The 18,366-nt window shown below is 41.2% G+C and overlaps 1 protein-coding gene across 1 annotated transcript; it reads right to left on the reverse strand.

Annotated features, from left to right (window-relative positions):
- Positions 1–136: 136 nt before the first annotated feature.
- On the reverse strand, positions 137–17,801 carry bgnb (biglycan b). The gene is made up of 8 exons (XM_084916906.1): positions 17,527–17,801; positions 11,915–12,176; positions 6,781–6,893; positions 5,714–5,927; positions 5,484–5,594; positions 4,366–4,459; positions 1,598–1,736; positions 137–1,496 (listed from the first exon to the last, which is right to left on the reverse strand). The coding sequence occupies exons 2-8, from the start codon at positions 12,159–12,161 to the stop codon at positions 1,299–1,301; spliced, it is 1,116 nt and encodes a 371-aa protein (XP_084773032.1). The 5' UTR covers positions 12,162–12,176; positions 17,527–17,801; the 3' UTR covers positions 137–1,298.
- Positions 17,802–18,366: the final 565 nt, after the last annotated feature.

Consider the following 18,366-nt stretch of genomic DNA (forward strand, 5'->3'; position numbering starts at 1 on the left):
TCTGTCAGGCTGAACTAAAAGACTACAACTCTCTTTAGCTTCTTTCTTTACAAAGTTCATGATTCATTCATCAAATGTTTTCATTTTTTGGTATTTCTTCTTTATTTCTCACAGAGCATCAAACCCAGGGCGATCGGTTGTTCTTGCACTTAATGCAGCAGACTAAAAATGTCTTTATTCACATGCAGCAGTAGGTTGTCAGATTACAGAAGAGAGACAGGACGTAAGACATAATATTAAAGTATTTCCACATAGGTCTACAAATGCAAAACAAAACAAAAGGCTAACCTCGTAGTAAACCTCCAAGCAGAAAAGGCAAAGCAGAAAAAAACTGTGCAAAACGATGCAATGACACTACCACTGATTGTAGCACAGAGTGAACACACTACTTTCATTGTTTCAAAGCAAAGCGGACTGTGTGTTGTCTCCATCTTGGGCACATTCCCACTACTGTACTGCTCCCGTATGAAATACTGTATTAAGGTATTGCTCAGATGGTGTAATATGTAGTAATGGCACAGGATGGTGGTTCAGTCAAATATGTTCAATAGGCACATTTATTTCGCAGAATTTAAACCTGTCACTTGTTGTTGAGTCCACTTGTTGTTATCTTGAACTGAAGTTTATATTTTAGTGCAACTGTTTTGTCTGTAGATGGTGGGAAAAGCCCAAATTTTGGTTTATAAATACGGTATAATTTAATCACAGAGTGACAAGCCAAATGGCTTCAGACCAGAGAAACAGGGAGGACTTAATGTATTTACCAAATCAACACACAGAAAGTTATAAAAAGCACCTTTTATATATAAAAATCTATAATGCGCTGCCTTTTCTATTTCTTTTCTCATAATCGTAACCAGAATGTTAATATAAGAAGAATGACCTCAATTACAATAAGAACTATTGTGAAAAAAATGGAGCGTTTCACAAGTTTTAAGCACTCGATTTTCATCAGAATGAAACATTCTTCTCATTTTTGACTTCATCAAATAGAAAAAACTTTCAAAACCTTTAATTCAAAACAAGCAAAATTCACATGCAGAACTGTAAGCCTTTTGCTTTCCACTCCCTTCAAGTTATGGGATTGTATTTTTCACTTCCTCTCCGTCTGTTTCATCAGTTTATTGCCCACCCTCTTCCTCACTTATCCTCTTTACAAAAACAATAATAATAAAATTAATAATCTCAGATATAAATTCACCTCACTCCATATCTCAAGTTTTATTTCATTATTTAAATTATCCGTTCTTCATCCCTTCATCAATCATCTTCCCTCTTTTCCAGCGTCTGCCTGTGTTTTATTTTTTGTAGTTGCCAAACTGAATGGCGAACCGGTCGCTCACGCAGCGAAATGCCGCTGGCTGCACCTCCCAGTAATTGACAGGGTTAGAGAACAGGCTGATGCCATTATAGAATGTCCTCTTCATCCCAAATCCACGAGGACAGAAGTCATTCACACCCACTTGGCTGATGTTGTTGGAATGGAGATAAACCACCTAAAAAAAAGCCGCAGTGGCAAAGGAGGGACAGTAGAAGAGAGCACTGTGAGAATCAATATCAAATGGAAATCAAAATTGGTTGCACACATTAGATTCACCTGCAGGTATTTCATATCTGGAAGGCCTTGGGGAACACGAGTGAGGCGGTTGTTGTCCAGATGCAGCTCTCTCAGCATGGTCAGGTAGGAAAGGCTGCCGTTCTCTATGTTGCGGATATGGTTAAACCCAAGGCCCAACCTGGAAAATGCCAGGCGAAAGGAACATTTTAAACAGGCAGAAAATGGGGCAATGCATGGCACATTGCACTCAAATGTTTCATGTATTGTGAGCCGAAATAACAGGATAATTCCAGATTTTTATCACTTTAAGAAAGTTATATTAAGCCAGGTGAGGAATAGGGCCACGTCAGCCTGTCTCTACTACTATAAATGCAGCACAATGCCACAGGAGCAGAGGAAGAAAGTCTTTGTTCTCATCTGTGTAGCAACTTAATGGGCTGAAAAATGAAGCATATGTGGCAAAAAAATGCGGTACCTGCTGGAGCTATTCGAGGACGGAAAGTGTCTCAATCCCCACACACGTTCATGTCAAAATGCCCACGCTAACAGCAATAAAAGCATGTTTGCAATGTGGCATAAAAACATAGTTTAATAGTTTAACCCTTCATAACATCTTTATGGTGAACGTCTTGTAGCCCACTTCATTTGGATAGTGGCTGATAGTCAGGGCAGTGCTGTGTGGAATGACAGCTCTGCTGGCACAAGGAGCTTTAGCCAATCACTGTCTGCCAGTCCTTACCTCCAATATTTAACCTTTACATGCACGAGTGACCTCACCCTCCACTCGTCCATAGGTGGGTCAAAAATGATGCGTGTTAAAATCATTGTGTTTATACTTTTGTCATTTTGGTTAAGAATAATCATTTGTGTTACATTTTGTACTAAACTTTGTTCCACACAAGATGGTGATTTTATGTTTAAACGTTTAGAAAATTAGAATAGAAAAAATTACACAACAGAACAATGTTACGATCAGTTTGTTTGTGTGAAAGAGAACATATGCACACGTGTCCAGACAATTCCTCTCTCTTTACTGCCTTGTCCCTTCACTGCAGTTGTGACAAACCAGCTGTTTCTGGCTGTAACCATTGCACACAGGTACACTGCATTTCCACACCGACTGCTGACTTTATGATCTTTGTTATATGAAATATTGTTGTCTTTGGTTGGCCCTGTCTGCTTTTTTCCTGTGGCCGAGTTTTAGCTTTTGGCGCCCTACACCTTTGCTTCATTGATTGGAGTTTGCAGTTGGAGGCAACTTCCAGCCGACTTCTCTTATTGCCACACCACACCAGGAAGACCCATCGTGCGTTGGTGATACCATTCTTGAATTCAGGGTGCTTAGCTGTGAAGAAGGTGTCGGCATCAAGGGTGGCAACGTCAAGTTGTACCACAGCACCATGGGCCACCTCTATGTTCTACACTTGCAGGTGCAGAGTGGGTGCCAACCATCTGGTCCATAGCATCTACATCTCCTTTGGTCTTGTTTTAGAATATGAAAAATTGGGTTTTTTTCACTTTTCTGGTACCAGCCACCATTTTGTTGTGATACATTGTGCTCAGGGGTACAACAGTCATTCATCTCTTGCTGACATAGCTGAGCATTGTAAGGCTGCCATTGAATCCAAACTCAGTGCTGTAAACGCCCCAGGAGTCAGTAGCCTTCATCAGAGGAAGGATGTCTGCTTTGTCCTATTGTAGAGTCCCCACAATCGTGTCTCCAGCAGCACAAAAGGCACACAGGGGGGAAAGTTATCTGTGGTGATGTTGCATCTTGTCTTTCTGAATCTACTGCACAATTGCTGGTCAGTGGTTTCCCCCAGATTCTTATGAACTTTGGTCAGGCCCCGAATGGCACAAGCTAGTCGTCTACAGTGACACAATCCCTGGGGATGAATCGCTGCCTGAAGGCTGTCTGTTAGTTAAATAATCTCCTTGAGAGGTTGCACTCTTTGTGGTCCAAAAATATATATCCCTGACAGCCCCAGTTGATAAGAAGGTTCCCATGAAATTCCATAGAAAGAAAATGCAAGTCATTTTGTCAAATGTAGGAAAGGTCAGGTAAAAATTTCAATATATTAAAAACATGTTTTTTTGAGGAACTGGTCAAATATGAAATAATTACAACTTTTCATTACAAAGATAATCCCAGAAAACAACCTCACCAGGTCGTTTTGAGCCACTTATAAGGGTTAAAGTAGGTGAACAGGACCTCTCCACTGTATTATCTAAAAATGATAACCGCATCGTCCAAGAAAACAACATTACTCCAAAATGTGGATCACAGAAACCAATGGTTGATCTCACAGTGGCTACGTCTATTTGTTTTGTATTTCTTTTATAAGTAGCCTACAGTTTGAACTCCATACAGATTGGATTTGTGCTCTCTGTGATTACTTTTGGTTTCTAGACATTCTAAGACTTTTCCTTTAACACGAGAGAAATCCTGTAGGGGAGACGTATGCAGAAAAGAGATGGAAGAAACTTGGAACAGCCATTATAGACATGATGGCTCTTTCTGACAGAAGACATTTTCATATGTTGTCAAAACATGTGCAGCAAATAAATATTCAAATCATCTGACAAAAGTTGTCCTATAATGTTTTTAAACCTTTCATGGTTTTGCCTGTGATGTCTTCACACCTCACATGCTACACGGTGTGGGTCAGCTCCCTGCTACTTTAAGTGGCCTGTCAATGTAATTTGTATTATTACCCCTAAGGGGCACTGCTGACTGGGAATGTGATCAGCGTGCAAGAACTCAGCTGTGGTCAGAAATGAGTCTGGTGCTTAAGTGTGAAGGAGACCTGTAGAGGTTTTTGTAGCGGCTCAGGTCCTCCAGCTCCACAGCCTGGATCTGATTGTGGTCCAGATGAAGCTCATGGAGACTCTGTGGGAGATCTGAAGTGCAGATAACATAGATGTTAGACTTAACTTCAGCGAGACAACAGATTTGTGTCTTGCTGGACTTTCCTTTTTTGTCATGTTGACCATTTGCTTTTTATTTAAATATCTAAAAGGGATACATTTTATTAGATACACTTTGTCACTATTTTGGTCATACACGTTTGATCATACACGTTTGATCATACACGTTTGATCATACGCGTTTGGTCATACACGTTTGATCATACACGTTGGTCATACGCCTTTGGTCATACGCGTTTGGTCATACACGTTTGATCATACACGTTTGGTCATACGCGTTTGGTCATACGCGTTTGGTCATACACGTTTGGTCATACGCGTTTGATCATACGCGTTTGGTCATACGCGTTTGATCATACGCGTTTGGTCATACACGTTTGATCATACACGTTGGTCATACGCCTTTGGTCATACGCGTTTGGTCATACACGTTTGATCATACACGTTTGGTCATACGCGTTTGGTCATACACGTTTGATCATACACGTTGGTCATACGCCTTTGGTCATACGCGTTTGGTCATACACGTTTGATCATACACGTTGGTCATACACGTTTGATCATACGCGTTTGGTCATACACGTTTGGTCATACGCGTTTGATCATACGCGTTTGGTCATACGCGTTTGATCATACGCGTTTGGTCATACGCGTTTGATCATACGCGTTTGGTCATACGCGTTTGATCATACGCGTTTGGTCATACGCGTTTGGTCATACACGTTTGATCATACGCGTTTGGTCATACGCGTTTGATCATACGCGTTTGGTCATACACGTTTGATCATACACGTTTGATCATACGCGTTTGGTCATACGCGTTTGATCATACGCGTTCGGTCATAGATGCAGAAATCTGAGCATTAAAATGTTTTTGGGGTCTATCACAATGTGCTACAGGGCACATAAAAACACTGCTGTATATATTTACTAAAGAAAACACTCTACTGTAAATCTAAAGATCTCTAGCATTTTAGCCACAAAGCTAAGTTTTTACCTTTTGGGACTCCGGTTAGTTTGGCCTCTGATATACGCAGAAAATTCAGTTTCAGTCCCTTAAAAGCTCCAGGTTCAAATCCACTGTTCTGGATGGGATTTGCTCCCATTTCTGTAAAAAACAAAAAAACATCATAGCATGAAATAAAATACCTTCCCTTTAATCTTTAAAATCCAATGCTAATGCAACACAGTAGCAAAGCATCACAGAATATCCTCTAGATTTCTGACCTATGCAGTTCATGTTATTCAGTCCTGCGAACGCTCCAGCTGGGACCTTCTTGATGCGGTTCTCATGGATCCTTATCTCTACCAGAGAGGCAGGCAGGTTTTTGGGGATAGTGGTCAGCAAATTCTTGGAGAAGTAGAGCTTCTGCATGTTCTTCAAAGGAACAAATGCTCTGGGGTGGACTTTGGAAATAAGATTATTCCTCAGAGACAGGCCCTAAAAAGAAGCAACAACCAAAGAGAGGCCAAATTCAACACCCATTTGGTCTATGAGCTACCAGGAAGTCAGAAAATGAAGGGGAAAAAGAAAAATGAAGCACAAAATGTGAAAATCATTATTTATGCCCTCTGCTCCTACTATAAGTGTGTTTCAGCTAGAAGACTCCCCACCTACACTGGCTGAAAGATGGAGACAGATGTAGTTTGATGTAAGCAGAACTCAATAGAGATGGTGTTGTGTAATTTCATGTCAGGGGTTTCCTAAACTGCCAGACTTAATATTTCTCTTGGTCAGAGCTCCAGAATATGGGTCAGCAGTAAGCAAAGCCTTATTGCTGAGAGAGCTTGAATACTCCCATTTGGCTTCAGGCTCAAACTTTAATACAATTAAAGCTCTCATAGCGGAGGACGACAGAAAGCAAGGAAATTAACCTTTAAATCCCAGAGAAATGGGGGTCTTAATTATATTTCTCACTACCGAAGCCAACACAAGCTGAGATGACTGAGTTGCAGATCTTCGAGAAGTGCTGAGCCGATTCTTAAGAATGTAACTGAACCAAATGCTGATGCCTTTAATGAAAAAAGGAGTAGATAGCAAGCTGCTTAACAGTCCCACAGGTTAAAAAATACATATAAACTCCTTACATATTTTAGTAACCTGAGAATTAATCATTAGAGTTGTAATCATTTCTACAATTGATTGTTGTGAATTCAGGTTGTGTGAGACAGAGGAGGCTGTTAAGGTTTCGCTGTGGGTCCCATTCAGGCAGTGAAAAATGTTAAGTACAGCCGTGGTTCCTTTATTGTGAAGGGGAGTGGGGAACATCTTGTGCAGTGTTTCTGGCTCTTACATATAGGTTAGTAAGGCCTTTGAAGTCGTTCTCTTTAATCTCAGTGATACGGTTGTTCTGCAGGTCCAGGAACTTGGTGTCTCGAGGGATATTCGTTGGCACCTCGGTGAAACCTGAAGACAAAACCAGTGAAAACACAGAAGGGCATCATCCTCTGGTAAACGCTCCCATGGGTGACTACAAACCAACACCCTAAAAGCCAGTTTGTTTTAAACTGGGAACTTCTAAGACTACTTTAACCAGACACAGACTTTGGAAAATAAATAGACAGTGTGTGGTTTAAAGGCCCAAGAATTAACCCAATCACACTCCCACACTGTAGCAAATGAGTACCTCGGTGCTCCTTGTCTATTATTTTAATGAAAGGTGGACATAGACACGACCATGGAGGTGACACACGCACGTCAGCACGGCGTGTACAGCTACCATTATTGGTTTGTCGCTGACAAGGACAAGCATGCACACTCTCGCACACAGAAACATAAATTCCCCTCCCACCAGATGGGGACACCAGATGTTTTCCATCTGGTTTCCAATTTGACAGAAGTCACAAAGGATGTGATTTAAATACTATAAAGTCACACATCAAATAGAAAGGAGACTGGCACAACCCCGACATATACAGACGAATAAAAGCTGTGTGTGTGTTAATGTGTGAGTGGTGTTGAATTGAGAAGAAGTCTTTGCATTTTAACCTCATTGTGACTTGATTGGTCTGTTACAGTTAAGCACTTCACTTCACTCATGAATCATTCGAGACTTCCCAGAATATTTGTGTTCTGTGAATCAATATTATACAAATATCTGTCCCAAGAAAGAGCTGAATGTTTGATTTTTAACACTATTTCATGATGTGAAAACACTGATTGCTGGAATATTTCATCACTGAAGGGCACAGTCTATTATCTTTGGTTACCAAGCGATAAATTCAAACGGCCTAGAACAGACTGCGACACGTGAACACCAAAGTGGCGTTAGAAAATACACCTTTGCTATTTTGTTCAGGGAGCTCTGGAAAAATGACTCAGCGCACGGATAAACACAGCTACCAGTGATCATTAGCAAGACCACATCAAAGAGCCACGTGGACATGTGTATCAGATGTGGTAGCTTAATCCAGACAGGCCACAGTGGACGAATCCCAACCAGGGCCGACCTCATCTGGACCGAGGACATGATGCAACTGGGCATGCTGGTGAGAGAGTGCCAACTGTCCCACTGGGAGCGAGTTTGCCACCAACCACATCTGACCCACAGAGCTGTCCATCTAGAGGTAATTTTAGATATATGGCTTTGGTTGTGCTGTGCCACACCCTCCATGACACCACATAAGATCCAAGCCTTAGTCGCTCCGACCGCGTCCTCACAGTACAGAGAGATCTAGTGCAGTGGCAAGGTTTTGCCTTTAGAGAGCAAATATACATTTGTGAAAGCTGTGTGGAAAATATCGAGTTTCTATCCTCAGTATATTCTTTAAATCATATACCACACTCTGCATTTATGATTTCTTTTTTTGTTTAAACATGCAATAAAGTTATTACAGCTGCTGTGAGACTCTAAGGGTGCAGGATGTTACCAGGGTGATTCATGTGGTAGGAAATATTTACCTTGCAGTCAACACCTGCAGCTTTTGGCAGGCCTCCTGCCACTTGGAAACCTTCAAATCTGCGTGCCAGGCATCAAAACTAACAAACTTGATGGGAATACCTAGAAAAAAGCTTTCACCAAGACCCTGATTAAATGAATCCTTAAACCCTCTAAACCTCAAACCACCGCTCTTCAACCACATCTGCCACAAATCTCAAAGCCTTTACCGCAAACTGACAAAACTAGCACCCTCTAAAACCCCAGTTCAACTCAACACAAATACTCAACATCATGCTGGGATCCACACTGAGAGGAGACAGACGCCAGCACCAAAATACATCTGTTCTAAATAAGCACTTGACATCTCGGAAATTATACGCTTCCACATTTACCCGCTGCTGAAAGACCAGGGACAGTAAGTATATAGAGGTTGTAAAATGATGATTCGACAAACCCATTATGTCTAAACCAAGGCGTCTTATTAGAGTTATATAGCTAGTATAATGTGAAAAATCTTTATATCCATAATTAAGACATAACTCAGTTTCTTTTAGTCTCTTTTAAAATGTCTGCAGTGACTAAATTGTACTGGATGCTTTTATGGAAACGACTAAAATTAACTCACAGACAGACAGTAAAAACATAATGCAAATTTTGGCACAGCTCGGCTTTTATTTTTATCTACTGGAAAAGCAAAAATATATTTTTAAACAAACCGCTAATACTAGCTCAACGTGGTTTATTCCTCATAGTGAATATAATGGCAAATAATCCTCACGAGGTGTTAAAATAATAAAAGAAAAACTCAATATTTAATTTAATTTCCTTCGGGATCAATAAAGTTTTATTCAATTGAATTGAATTGAATTGTTAACATCTTGTTAAATGGTTTAATTCTATTCTCAAGCTTTCACCTCATTGTCTTTCACATCACCTAGCTAGCTAGCTAGCTAGCGAACTAACAAGGTGCATATAGCACCTAGCTGCTTATTTATGCTGTTTATTTGCCATTTTAGAGAATTTAAAATGTCTTTGGCCATATTTTAGAACTACTAGGAATTGAGACTTTTACTTCTTTACCTTCTAATGACTGCCTATTAATAACATACAGAAGTTATAAATGGTAAATGGCCTGTATTTGTATAGCGCTTTTACTAGTCCCGCCTAGGGACCCCAAAGCGCTTTACACACCCAGTCATCCACCCATTCACACACACATTCACACACTGGTGGAGGCAGCTACAGTTGTAGCCACAGCTGCCCTGGGGCAGACTGACAGAAGCGAGGCACATTGTACATTAATTCCTTTTCAGTGCTTATAAATTATAAGGTTTTTTAATCTAAACCAGCAAAAACTAACAATTGTTAGAAGTGTCTAAATAGGTTTTCTAACTCTGAACATGTTTTCTATCTAAAGTGAAGTTTTACTCATATTTCCCCAGCAGTTTGATCTTCATGCACGTGTGTGACTGTCTCCGAAGTACAAAGACAGTCACACAAGGTCACTCGTTCAAAGCTGGCTGCTTTTCACACACATGCATTTCCACGCAAAATATGCAGATCTTTTATTTCCAAGAACTTTTTTTCAAGGAACTGAAAAAGCTCTTTCCTTCAGACCATTTGGTTATCTGCATTTCCATAATAGTTTCCAAGAATAAGACTGCTTAAGTATAAAAAGAAACTCAACAGCTCTTTTTACACATCTTTTTAGCAAGTGACTAGACCTCGCACTACTCCTCTTCAGCCCAGTTGGTTACAACAACGCGGAAGATTAAATAAGAGTAATGAGGTGACCAAGATGGAAAATTAAGCAATGCAGAAGTGCCAGAAACTGTGAGCCCATCAGAGCCGAAATAAACATGCTTATGTTTAAACATTGTTACATTGTTCTTGGTATCTATAGCTAAAATTTCCAGCTTGGCAACTGTGAAGTGGATGATTTCTGTTTTTTACACTTACTTATGAAGTTAGCATCCCAACTTCACATCACAGTGAATTATCAACGCATTTTGTTTCACAAAGCTTTAACTTACAAATTTCCAGGTTTGCCCTCTTGTCTGAATATTGTCATGTCTGGCTTCAAAAAACCAACATGGTAATCCCCAAAATGACAAGTGTGCAACTTGCAATCTGCAAACCAAAAGTGTGACTCACTGTCACCACTCCATCTATTTTACAGTCTTTTTTTAGAGGCACTTCACCAACAGTGAGCATACGAGAGACTGAGGTAGTATTGTTTGAATAGTAATGTTAGTTGTTGCAAAATTAGTGTCAAATTGTCTAAATTGCTGCAACTACATCAGACAGAAATATTCCCTGGAACTAAATGTAGCTACTGCCTCCAGAAGGGGCCCAGGGTCACTAGTCTGTAGGGAAGTAAAACATGCATTTAGCAAATCCCTAACAACTCTAATTATTCTAATAAAGGGGTTCTGTATTATGTGTGTGTTACGTTTTTTTCAACTGTTGCATTAAACCTTGAAAATACACATTCTGTAACAGAACCACATCTGAGATCCGAAACTTGATGAATAGTTTCAGAATCTTTTTGTTGTGCAAAAAACATACACTTCTTATTTACAAAGAGCAGTTGGCCTAATCAGGATGCTTTTAAGCAATAATTTCCCGTCCCAGTAACTTGCCTAGTGTTCATGGAATATGTGGTCATTTGTGCTTTTTTTCATATAGAAAAAGGCATGAATAAGTGTTTTATATTGGTTAATAAAGAACAAATGCAAAGAGCAAGTAGTTAGACGTTAAGTTGACCTTAATACTAGATGTTACCAAGCATGTGTGCAAAAACATTTACAAGACTCATTTACAAAGTTCCCTTTTTTGCCCACCGTAGGGTGGCTGTGGCTCAGGAGGTAGAGCGGGTCTCCTACATATCAGAAGTTAGCTGTTCGATTTCCTTCAGTGTGCATCTTGAAGTGCCCTTGGGCAAAATACTGAACCCTGAGTTTCCCTCAGTTCCCTGGAATGTGAATGTGCAGATCAATATTAGACAGAAGTGCCGAGGCATAGACAAAAGATAAAAGTGAGTGTATGAATGCATGTTTTGGGGTAAATGAGGCCAAAAGTGAGCAGAAAGTGTTTTGAGTCAGTCTGAGGATAAAAAAGTGTCGTATAAGTATCAGTTAATTTTTTAATTTGTCTTTTCTCTGCTGACCTCTAATTCTCTGACTTTATCACTTTTTTCTTTTATTCTCGGTTACTCCTGACATCTTTTGATATAGTCTTTACTCTGTTCTGCTCACACAGTGTCTCCTCCTCTCCCACCCAGTAGCTTCCTTCAAAGTCTGGAACACCAAATCCCTCAAAGACATGCCTTTCCCTGTCAAAATATACCACCATTATCCCAGTGGAGAAATCCCCTCCCTCCCACTCTAAAGAAGGGCTCATAAATGTTATGCAAGGTTTGGATCAGTAAGAAACTATTTTGTTTCCCTTTCTGAACTCCCTGCCACACTCACACACTGTGAAATGAAGACAAAGCTTTACAGAAATGCATACTGATGCTCTATTTCCTTCCCACACACTCACTAACCGAGATCAGAACACTGGACGACCCTGAGATGGCACTGGCAGCCAAAGGGGCATGTGGGTATTTCGTGAGGGAACAGATCGTCAGCTGAACCCTCTTCAGGATCCCTCATCATTTCCATGGTCATCTCGGCGTCCATGCTGTCCAGGGCGAAATCCCAGAAGCCTTTCTGCTCAAAGGGCAAGGCAGAGGAAGGGGAGGGCAGCTGGACCGCGCATAGCAACAGGAGAAAGGAGCAATGTGGCAACATTTTTAATTGAAGCACCTGAAAAGACACAAAGGAACGAGAGTAGCCTTAGTGTTAATGCAACAAAGTAGAAATTTCATCCAGTTTAGAGACATTTTGTGTGTGTGTGTGTGTGTGTGTGTGTGTGTGTGTGTGTGTGTGTGTGTGTGTAGACAGGAATATGCACATCTAAGTGTTTCTGAAGTAAAAATGCAGGAGAAAGGAAAACTGCATGGGCAGGGCTGGATACCTGTTCTGTCACAGACAGCACATACTCTCTGGTGTATTTCATTTCACCCTAAAATAGCATGAAATGCTCTGCTCATTCATAATTACAGTCCTACTCTTTATTGCACACCTAGAAGGACGACTGAAACTAAGGCTATGGAGGGCAAATGCACCCAGTCCCCTCCAGCACTTGCCAGCATTTGACTCTGGGAAGAAAAGTGACTTCAACCGCACCAAAATGTCACTGTCTGCCTCGTGCACACCACAGGTCTCATAAGAGTAAGTCTCTTCTAACTAGCCAATCAGACAGCGCGAGGGACATCACCTACAGTAAATTGTGGAAAAGTTTATTCCTGCAAATGAGCATTGCAACAAAGCCACCATTCATTTACAGGAGAAAGTGGGTGTGCAAGGGCAAATGTGTGCATACAGGTTTGCATGGTTTCTCAGGAAACAGACTCCATGATGTCATAGTGTGCGCGTGCACACACACACACACACTGCTTAAATGTCATCAGACATGTAAGCAGTGTGTGTGTGTGTGTGTGCATTTTTGTTTGCCTACTTTACACAGGGTGCACTGACCTAACTAACACTTCAGCACAGTCATTCCTCCCCCTAAAAAGTCATTCCTAGAAAAAAAAAAAGAGCGAGACTGTTAGCAGGTCACTTGAGCCGTGCAGCATACAGGGTCATAAACATGACCCTAGAGGCTAATCCTATGAAGTGACCTTTTAAGCTCTCATTTTTTCGTGTTAATTCCTCCTCTGATCTCCAGCTCCGTAATCCTGCATAAGACTGAAAAGATGGTTAGTATGCAAATGGAGCTTGATAAACACAAGAGTTTTGTAGCAACATGATCTGTTTTTCACTGGAAACAAGAAGATGAAATGACTCAACTCCCAATATTATCAGAACTAAGGGGAGTACAAGGGGGAGCCGAGGGAGGAGCTAACAGATGGAAGCAAGTGAGCGTGTCTTATGAGCATTTGAGCCTCTCGTGAGTAAATATTGAGTTGTGAGCTCTTAGTTAAGAAAAGAATCTATTAATTCTCTGACCACTGCAATTGCAAATGGAATTTTCTCTACTCAAAGAAATAATGGTATTATTTAAGGACAGAAGAAAGACGTGGATGTGGACCTGGCCAGGAAGCACGAATATCTGGCCCCTGTAGTTTGCTCCCTGCAATAAAAATAGCTGCCAAATTATACCAGAAAAGAAAAAGCACCACTGGCCTTGGCTTGGTCAGAAGAATGCAGCCAAAAGGACACAGCTAGGGCATATAGTCAGCATCACACAATGACACGCAGCACACAAAAGAGCTGGAAGATATACAGAAGACACCACTAGACTTATTTATACACCTACAATTTCTGCAGTTTGTCCCTTTGCAACATTATGGGAGGTATAAGAAGTATACGTTGTAAATCCACAAAAAGTGTCACCCATGCTCTAATTTGTGGAGCCTTTTTCTCTCAGTCAGACCAAAGAATTGAAGCGATGTGACAGAAGCTTTGCAGACAGAGGTGCTGAGCATCAAAGAGAAGAAAAAAAGGGAGACAGGAACAAGTCCGATACGGTTTATTATCACCCAGGAATTACATACAAGGCTACTATAAACACGTCATGAAGATAAGCCTTTACTATGTCCCACAATTAAGGAGTCGGTAATACCCACTTTTATCCAACCCTGGTGTTTGTACACATGCATTTCTTTCCCTCCAGCTGTGAGCTGTGAAACATCCGGGCTGAGACGGAAACAAACCAAAGCCTTCAGCCTTAATTGTTGTTGCCTTGGCTCTTCATCTCGCCTCTCATCCAAAGGGCGAGTGGTTTAATGGATGGATGGCTGGCTATTCCTGTCTCACTTTACTGTCTGCAGTGTGTGTGTGTAGTTGGAGGGAGTGCAGACGACACAAAAAAGGAAAAAGGAAAGAGCAGAATGATAATTATGAGACAGACAGAGAGAAGAAAGAAAAAGTGGGAGTTGTGTGTAAGCAGTGGGGAGAAGGTTGTGGGCAACAAGGGTGCCGAAGGATCACAGGAACAAAAGAAGGACTTTCCAAGTCGTAGCATCTCTCCTGCACTACTTGGCAAAAATTAAGTGAACAGTCAGTCGATATCTTCGCCTTTTGGACTTTACATCTATTTTTAGTGCTTTTAACTAAAACACTGAGTCCGAATTGGCAGAAACTGCACCTGAATCTGCAGCTGCAACCAGTCTAATGTTTTTCGTATGGGAAGAAATCCCCTTTAAATCTATGCATATCCACATGCTTTTGAGAATACAGCGCTGCTACTGATCCCTCGGGCTCGGTGCTGAAACAGCACAAGCACAAACATCCCTCTACCTTCAAAGAAAAGTGAACAGACCAAAGACGGAAAATGAAGGAATTTCCCTGCAAGCTTAAAGATGCCTCATTCTCAGTTTGTCAGTCACACCCACATACTCACGCTTAATATGTCTGTCTGAACAACCACATGTGGTTGAAGCTGTCATAACAGGCAGGAGAAAGCAGAAACTTCCAATTCTTTACTGTTGAATTCAAATGTGAAAATTGGACAAGAGGGAGAGGCAAGAGACGTAGATTCTGAGACACAATAGAGCACAGTAAAGTCTGCTTTCGGCTGCTCCTTTACTCACGTGGTGGGTATCTCTCCATGTTTAATTTGGCTGTTTTTTATGCCGGATGTTCTTCCTGACGCAACCCCAAAGGGATGTGAGGTTGCGTCAGGACGTAGTTACGGTAAAAAGCATCCATCAAGTCCTGGGTTATTCATCGGGCCTCACATCACTGCACTTACTGTATTACAGCCAGAGTTCATAAAAATTATAGCATTTGCCTTTTTCAAGCTAAACAAATATATGTTTAAACTCAGTGCTCTCTGTGATGCCAGTAATGTCACTCTGTTCTGCAGATGAAAGAGAGGATTCATCTTTTTCCTACTTTGACCCCTAGGAGAGATGAGGTCTCACCCTGTGACATCGCTGTACAGTGAACCTGACATAAAACGCACCTCGTTTTCATCCTCTGGAACATTTCAGCTCTGCTTTGTTAGCAGTTGAGTTGGCAGAATTAAGGTGGGGCAGAGAGCTCAGCAAGTGCCAGCTGGCTCTGCAACACCACTGTATTGGCAGCCGCCACGTCAACGCTCGGTGCCGATTAAGATCACACGGTGGCTCAAAGTGATCACAGTGCTGACTGTGCTGAAATGATCTGACATGGCTTAAGATGGCGTTGCAGAGAATAAAAAGAAATCTGGTCACTGAGTGAGAACGTTTTTTCCCCTTGACTTGGACAGAAGCTGCAGTAAACTCGGACACACGTCACCTGCTTTAATAACCTTGTGTCAGAGTTTATTAACTCACGAATACATGACATATGGTCTTGTAAGCAGCGTGGGTAACACTGTACACCTGTTTTACATTTTTATGCAAGTGTAAACCTACCACAATGTTTGCAAGTAGGATGTCAAACAAACACAAAGACTCTGACGCACTCACACGCGTCCCCAATTCATGCACTCTTCAGACAGGCAGGCTGTTAGGCGGGTCTGGTACAAGCATTCGGGTGGAGTTAACTGCCCCAGCGGCTGTAATTTGGTGACTGCCGTCCCTAAAAAAAGGAACTGTTTGGCAGCTCCTCTGATGCCACCAAGCTTGGATGTGGTGGTGAGCAGCTCAGTGCTGCAGAGATGAGGCTTAACCAAATGCACAGCAGTGAGCAGAGCAAAGCTAAAAAGCAAAAAGAGAGGCTAATCAGTCAGCTGGAGAGGAGCGTAGGACCTGAGGATCCACGCCTGTGGGCAGATGAGCCTCAGAGCATGTGGACTATTCCAAAACTTGGGCCAGTTATAAGTGTGGTATGAAGAGAGGCTATAAACAACGGTTGCTTTATGACAACCCAAAATGGAACAATTGGCATATTTTATTGTCAAACACGGCCAAAAAAAGCACAACTTCTAACTGGAGAAAAGAAATGATAACTACCATCTGCAGAGAGAATGTGTAGCTGCATGGGACTGAGTATGCATTTAGGCAAGTGTATGATAGAAAAAAATAAATGTTGGCAGCTTCAGGTTGTCTTGGAGATGACCAAAGGTGCACCATAATAAGTGCCCAGACAGGCAGGTGGACGGATGGACAGTGAGATCGTGAGAATCACAGGACAGACAGAGCAGCAGGTGTAGACCAGCAATAGGAAAGCAGTCTGTTTGTTCCTGAAGCTGTTTGTTCCTGAAGCTGTTTGTTCCTGAAGCTGTTTGTTCCTGAAGCTTCAGACCATCATTTTGACGGGCTGAAGTCAGACTAACACAGTTTCCCCTGTCTTTAAGGAGACAGTTCAGTGTCTCATACAGGGGAGTTAACCACTGGACATATAATGATCATTACAAGACAGAACTGGGTCACTGAGGGAGGAAAAAGGTTGTTCTTCAAAGAGCTTCATATTTTGTCTGCATAATATTATGTTAAAAAACAAAATACAGCTAAGAGGAGAGCGAGCTATAATAATCTTTTTTGCCAAAGAAACTATCTCCACACACAGTTTTCTCAAAACACTGTGTCAGCCTACCCAGAGCTGAATTTGAGGGTAGAGCAGGTCTGTATACAAGAAGGACTCGAATGGCTGTTTCACTATAATTATTCTCCCAAAATGAGGATGCATGGATGGACCTAAAAGACCTGCTCTACACGATGTTACATTTAGAGCCTGATGATAGAATATTCTTCTTACCTTGTAATTAGAGTTTGAATGAGCTTTGGAGATTCATTGCGCCATCTTGTGGGCGCCTGGGGTAACAGCTAAAACTACAGGTCAACGCTATGGACCACAAGATGCAACAGGTTGAATCCCAAAGCCATCAAATACACATATTCATAATCAGATATTTGCAGGGAAATAAATGAATGATTAAAATTATTTATATTCATTTCTATCAGTGTACTGTATTTTCAGCTATAAATATAAACGCTGACAGCTCCATCAAAATTTAAAAAATATTTGGGAAACTTTTTGTAAAAAAAAAAAAAAGAAAAAAGAAAGAAAAAAAGTGGAGGCAACTATCTCATTTTAATTAATACACATTTATACTAAAGTTGCTTCCGCGTCAGCTGGCAAGTTAAAAAGTACATATATTAAAATAACCCAACTCCCCTACCTTTGGGAAAGAAATAAGATTTTTATTCCAAGTTCCAAAAAGTAGGTTGACGATTGCTTTTCTCCCTCTGTGCGTCAGTTTATCTTGGAGATGATAAAATATCCTATATTTTCATCACATTTAGGGATTATCACGGTGTTTCCCTATGATCCGCTGACATCCAGCCGCAGCTCCGTGTGCAACTGCGTTCCGCGTCAGGCCACCGTGTGCGCGCCTTCCAGTCCAAGTCGAGGAAATGACTGCGTTCCGAGGGAGTTGAGCCCATAAAGTTAACAAGCCAGGCTCTGAGCTTCGGAGAAGAAGGAGGAGGAAGAGGAGGGAGTAGGTCTACTTCCTTGCTGTATTTCAGCAGCCTGCCAGTAACGGCTGAAAGTAGCAGAGCTTTGATATTACAAGCAATCGTTTCTGCAGTGAAACCACAGCAGATAACATCCACAACTTTGAATAATTAGGGGGCAGTGATGCAAAAGCCTAATGTTTAGTGAATTTTGATGGGTTTGATTGATTTGATTTCACCGTTAGATGGTCTTTTTATTTACGGCCAGTTCTGTGGAAAGGTCTTGAGCCAACCCTTATTTCTTTATATTTTGCATCCAAGGAGGCAGAGTTTCTTGTATTTCTTTCAAGTGGCTTTGAGTAATATTTCTGCAGTTTCTCTACAAGACGTCCTAAGTGCATTTAAGTTCATTGGCGGATTTTTCACAAATTTTTTAGTTAAGTCCTTGAAACTGACCATTATCAGAGGAATATTTTTTGTTTGTTAGGCCACTTAACACCGACCTATAAATTATTTAAGCATATAAATGCACCTAACTTAAAGGATGAACCAGTTCTGTGCCT

This window comes from Perissodus microlepis, chromosome 20, assembly GCF_051167445.1.
Source record: "Perissodus microlepis isolate ML-2025 ecotype Zambia chromosome 20, ASM5116744v1, whole genome shotgun sequence".
NCBI lineage: Eukaryota > Metazoa > Chordata > Actinopteri > Cichliformes > Cichlidae > Perissodus > Perissodus microlepis.